The sequence below is a fragment of the Empidonax traillii genome, unplaced genomic scaffold, assembly GCF_003031625.1.
Source record: "Empidonax traillii isolate 1590-97213 ecotype Southwest subspecies unplaced genomic scaffold, ASM303162v1 scaffold3322:size16526, whole genome shotgun sequence".
In the NCBI taxonomy this organism is placed as follows: domain Eukaryota; kingdom Metazoa; phylum Chordata; class Aves; order Passeriformes; family Tyrannidae; genus Empidonax; species Empidonax traillii.
In genome coordinates this window covers 2,844-8,399 of record NW_020958515.1, presented here as the reverse complement: position 1 = coordinate 8,399, position 5,556 = coordinate 2,844, and the positions used below count along the sequence as shown (strand labels likewise).

The window sequence follows — 5,556 nt, the reverse complement described above, 5'->3', positions numbered from 1 at the left end:
CCCAGGTGACATCATGGGCACTGCTATGCAGAACCTGCACCAGCTCCTCCAGATGCCATTTGGCTGTGGGGAGCAGAACATGGTCCTGTTTGCACCCAACATCTACGTCCTGAACTATCTGAACAAGACAGAGCAGCTGAGTGAGGAGGTGAAGACCAAGGCCATTGGATACTTAGTGAGCGGTGAGATAGGACGTGGCTTTTGCTTCTGATTTTGCTTTCTTGCAGATCCTGCCTGGGGTGGTTTTGTCAAATGTTGACCAGATGTGGAAAGAGAGCTTCTCTCATACACAAATGGTCTCTGCTATATACCTGAGACTTTTCCCTTGATTATTTTCTGTTACTTAAACATTACGGTACCTGATCATTGCACCCACTGTTCTCATTGGGTGCCAACGCAGTGCAGAGTTGTCAGGTGACCTGTTACAGTGACTTATTCATTGTCATTAATATGTCCTGCTTTCCTTCCGAAGAAAGGCAGGTATTGCTTTTCCTCATGCGGTACAAGCAATGCATGGAGCTGGGGATATGCCAGTGCATTGTATTGGCTAGGAGGACTGACCTATCCTCTCTCATCTGTCTTTGCTGACACAGCTGTTTTTCTGTTTCCCCATCCCTCAGCAGACTCTTTCTGGCATCTGAATCTTTAACTCTCCATTGCAGGTTATCAGAGGCAGCTGAACTACAAGCACATAGATGGGTCTTACAGTACCTTTGGACCACGTTATGGCCAACCAGGGAATACCTGGTAAGATTTCAATGTCACCTCTCCCTTCCCTATATGCTCCTCTTTCTCACTCACATATTTATAATGAATACTGCCTGACGTAAATAGGAAATGCTGTTTGTAGACCAGCAGACCATGAGCTAGCAGGAATTTTATTATTCTTCCCTGTAATTATGAGTACTACTGTTATGCAGCCATTTAACTAATTGTCATGCAATACCCTACATTTTCCAAAGAGGGATTTTTTTTAGATACAGATGAACATTGTCCTTCAAACTGTAGTCTCAACACAAAGGGATGACAGAGTTTTAAGAGCTGAGAGTGGGACAAAAATCAAGGTGAAAAGAATTTTTTTTTTACAGAATATTTTGAGGTGAGGATACAAAATACATGAGGTTTGACCAATTGGCTCACAGTTCCCCAGGCCTTCTTGCCTGTCTCCAGACAGATGATGTGCACATGAACCCTCTCACTTGAGATGGACAACAGGCTTGCTCAGGCGCTTTCTCTTTCTCCCTTTCAGGCTTACAGCCTTTGTCCTCAAGTCCTTTGCCCAGGCTCGGCATCATGTCTTCATAGATGAGAAACACATCCAGGATGCTTTGGTCTGGCTGTCCTACAAACAGAAGCAGAATGGATGTTTCCAGAGTTCTGGGACACTCCTGAACAATGCCATGAAGGTGATGTGTTTGCCTGGTCATTACTTCATGGGTCTAGAAATTTACATGAGTCAGATGTGTGCAGTTGAGCTTCTTGAACGCACAGGCAGGTGGGTTGTTGCCATTTCAAAGGCAAACACTAGGGAAGTAGCCATGTGCCATTCTGTATGATCACCAACCTGCTCTAATCAGTGGAACTGATACCTCCACATCAGCTGCAAAAGGAAGGGGGAAAGCTAAGGCTCTACAATGCAGTACAGTGTATGCCCACTGGAGCGGGAGAAAAGACTGAAGATAAGAAGATAGGTGGGATCAGCATCTATGTTTGTGTTTTCCTACAGGGTGGAGTAGATAACGAGGTCTCGCTGACAGCCTACATCACTATCGCGTTGCTGGAAGTTCCTCTGCCTGTAACTGTACGTAGCTGCACCTTAAGTTGAGTCAATTGTGTTGTGTTAGTCTATGACACAGTATGACCAGTATTTGATCCAGACTGGAAAAATGACTTCGTTGTTGAACCCTGTGATATAAGAATTATGCTGTCAATATCTTATTTCTGAAAACCATTGTACCCTACTCATTTTTAGACCTCATTCTGGCCGAACCCTCCTGAAGGTTCAGTGAGATGATGTGCTCTTAGTAAGTCAAAAAAACTCATTGCTCCCGAACCTTCTAATCACTGGTTATCTCTCCCCAGCACTCGGTGGTGCGGAATGCTCTGTTCTGCCTGGAAACAGCAGCGGATCAGAAAGAAAACCATGTGTACACCAAGGCACTGCTAGCATATGCATTTGCCCTGGCCGGGAAAATGGACAAGCGGAAGACATTGCTTGACTCACTTGAAAAGGAAGCTGTGAAAGAGGGTGAGTAGTCCTGATGTGACGTCTCTTTCATTTGCCTTACATCTTCCCTTGACAAAATGGCATTTGTTGGTGCGGAAATCTAGGATTGAGGCTCAGCAGTCTCATACTAGCTGTAAACCTGCAAAATGTGTAAACCTAACCCTTCCCCCTTCATCCTACATGATAGATGCATCCTGGAGGCTGCATCCTCCCACCTGGAGTTGCAGCAGATCGAGAACTCCACTGCAATAACTAGTAATAATTGCTTGTTGTCTTGTCTCCATGCTCCTCACGTGCTGTGAAGATGGGTCTGTTCATTGGCAGCGGCCTGGGAAAGAGCCAGAGGTTGATCTCCCATACTATCGCCACCGAGCTCCCTCTGCTGAAGTGGAGATGACAGCCTACGTGCTCCTTGCTTACCTCAGCTCTCAGCCAGCACCTTCCCAGGAGGAGCTGTCATTTGCATCTCGTATTGCAAAGTGGATCAGTGGTCAGCAGAATCCCAATGGAGGCTTCTCCTCCACCCAGGTGAGCTACTTCACATCAATGTCGGAGGATGGGACATGTCAAAGAGCCAGATGGGAGCCCATTAAGGTTTGCCAGGAAGGCAGGAATATTAGACCTGCAGTATATCCATGCAGTATTCCATGCAATACCCACCATGGCTGCCAAGTGCTCCAGAAGCTAGAGGCAAGAATGTCAGGTAGTGCCTCTGGGAAGGGAGCAGGAACATGTAAAAGCTGCTCTTTGCCTCTGTCTTTTCTGTGTAATACTGGAGAAAGTGAAGGATGGAGGGGAGGGTGCCACAGAAAGGCACACTTGAGGGAGGGCAGGCTATGGAAGGGCTGACTGCACCCGTCTGGGTGCCGGGATCTGTCTCTTTCAGGACACAGTGGTGGCTCTCCAAGCCTTGTCCCTGTACGGAGCTCTCACTTATGCCAAGAGCAGGGCGGCTTCCAAAGTGAGGCTGCAATCTGGAGGGAACTTCCAGCAAGACTTCCAAGTGGATCCCACAAACCGACTGCTGCTCCAGCGCGTGTCCCTTCCCTGGGTGCCAGGGGAGTACAGCGTGGAGGTGTCTGGTGAAGGATGTGTCTACCTGCAGGTGAGGGAGATAGGGACAGGAGGCATCCTGGGAGGGGAGCCCCTTGCCAGGCAGGAGGCATGGAGAGGGCAGAATCATAGAACCCTCGAGGCTGGAAAAGACCCTAAAGATCATCAGGTCCATCTCCATCTGGAGAAGAAGGGACAGGAGAGAGGGGAAAAGTGGGAGGGAAGACTCTGTGTAAAGGGAAGAGGAGAAGAGCAGAGTTATGTGGAAGAGAACGAGTGGGAGGGAAGGAGGGAAAGACCTGGAGTGTGGAGGAGCTGTGAGAATGGGAGAAGTGGGGAGGCTGGGTGGGGGAGATCATCCCCTCTCTCCAGCATTGAGCATCACGCACCCGTGCTCACACGTGGCTGCTGCCTGTCCCCTAGACAAGCCTGAGGTACAACGTGCAGCCCACGCAGGAGGATGCACCTTTCATGCTTCATGTGTACACAATCCCAGAGACATGTGTGGACTCCAAGGCTCACAAGGTCTTTGACATTGGCATAAATGTCAGGTGAGTCTGTGTTTTGGTCGGAGCATTCCTGTCAAGCTGTGGGAGCTGCAGGATGTCTGGTTGTCCCCAGGGTGAGCCAGTCTGGAAGCCCTGGAGGTGCAGGGAATTCCTGGGATGATGGGCGAGAAGCAGCTGGGCTGGGTCCTGCAGTGGTGCAGTTATGTGGGAAGCCTAGAGCTGGGCTAGTGAGAGGCTGCCGAGATGACTAGGAGAACCTGGCCTAGCTGGAGAAGAAGGTGCTGGACTGCCAGGACTTGGTGTGGTGCCAAGTGCTATGGATAAGCTGGAAGTGTCCCCAGCTTGGCCTTGATGTGCACTGAATCTTTGTTGCTCAATTCCTTAGTTACACTGGGGAGCGCAACAGCTCCAACATGGTGATTGTTGATGTGAAGATGCTGTCGGGATTCATCCCCTTGAAGTCCTCAGTGAGGAAGGTAGGATGCTGTTTGTCATACAAACAACATTGAATCATAAAATGATCAAATCGCTAAGGTTGGAAAAAACCTCTAAGTCCAACCTCTGTCTGAGTGTCACCATACCTACTTATTACTGTATCACAAAGTACCATGTCTGCTCTTTTTTTGAACACTTCCGTGGATGACGACTCCACCACTTCCCTTAGGTAGACTGTTCCAATGCTTAGTCACTCTTTCAGTGAAGAAACTTCTCCTAATATCCCACATAAACCTCCAGTGGCAAAACTTCAGGCCATTCCCGATTGTCCTGTTGCTATTTGCCTGGGAGAAGAGACAGAACCTCAGCTGGCTATACACTTCTGTCAGGTAGTTGTAGAGAGGAATAAGTCCCCCCAAGCCTTTTTTCTTCAGACTAAACAATCACAGCAGTCTCAGCCACTCCTTGTAAGACTTACATTCCAGTTCCTTCTCCAGCATCTCTGCCCCTCTCCTAACCTCAGTGTCTGAAGTGAGGGGGCCTAAAACTGAACACAGGATTTGATGTGCGGCCTCACCAGTACAGAGTACAGGGGGAAATCTTCCACCTCCTTATTTTCAAGACCCTTTCAAATGTCTGTAGCAAACTGCAGGGTGCCAGCTTGATTTTGCCGTTGTCAGCTGCACATTTGATGTGTACAGTGTTCTCTTTTCATACATGGCTTAAGGCCACTGCAAGGGGAGATGATATTTAATTTAGGAAAAACAGACGAAATAACTTGTTCTTTAGACTAGTGATGGGAACTTTTATTTTCACTGTTTCCCAACAGCTCCCTGTTAATATTGTCTGTGTATATTATATTCAAAGTAATGCTGTTTCCTTTTTCCCTCAGCTGATCTAAAAACATCTTATAGCATTGTAACTTTTTAGGTGTTGGGTAACTATTGGAGATGCTGAGTACATGCAGGAACTGGAAAATAAAGGCTATAATAATAAAGTGCAGAACTAGCAAGCCAGAAGGAACATATTTTTAATTAATTGTTCCATCACTGTGCTTGAACCAGTGCTAGTCTCTTCTGAAGCCAGGTTGTACTTCATCAACCAGACTGGTGAATGGAAGGCCTGGGGACTATGATCCCTACGTGGCACAACAAGGAGGCAGTTCTGTACTGCTGACTTAGTTCCCTGGGTACTACAGTATTTCATCCAAAGTGTATCACATCCACAGAGCTGTGCAAGTGGCATGGGGGGACCACTGTCAATGCAGTAACATCTTGGTCTTCTTCCTTCAGCTGGAAGGCCACCCTGTTATTCAGCGTACAGAATTAAGTA

The 5,556-nt window shown here is 47.7% G+C and overlaps 1 protein-coding gene across 1 annotated transcript in view; it reads left to right on the top strand.

The window, feature by feature from the left end:
- Positions 1-5,556, top strand: part of LOC114072486 (alpha-2-macroglobulin-like) — a gene marked incomplete at its 5' end in the record, with an annotated part of 16,018 nt that overhangs the window by 7,658 nt on the left and 2,804 nt on the right. The window contains 9 exons of the mRNA XM_027910374.1: positions 663-747; positions 1,250-1,406; positions 1,727-1,801; positions 2,083-2,248; positions 2,532-2,755; positions 3,114-3,332; positions 3,704-3,831; positions 4,175-4,265; positions 5,517-5,556. Coding sequence (XP_027766175.1) covers positions 663-747; positions 1,250-1,406; positions 1,727-1,801; positions 2,083-2,248; positions 2,532-2,755; positions 3,114-3,332; positions 3,704-3,831; positions 4,175-4,265; positions 5,517-5,556 — 1,185 coding nt within the window. The remainder of the gene's footprint in view (positions 1-662; positions 748-1,249; positions 1,407-1,726; positions 1,802-2,082; positions 2,249-2,531; positions 2,756-3,113; positions 3,333-3,703; positions 3,832-4,174; positions 4,266-5,516) is intronic.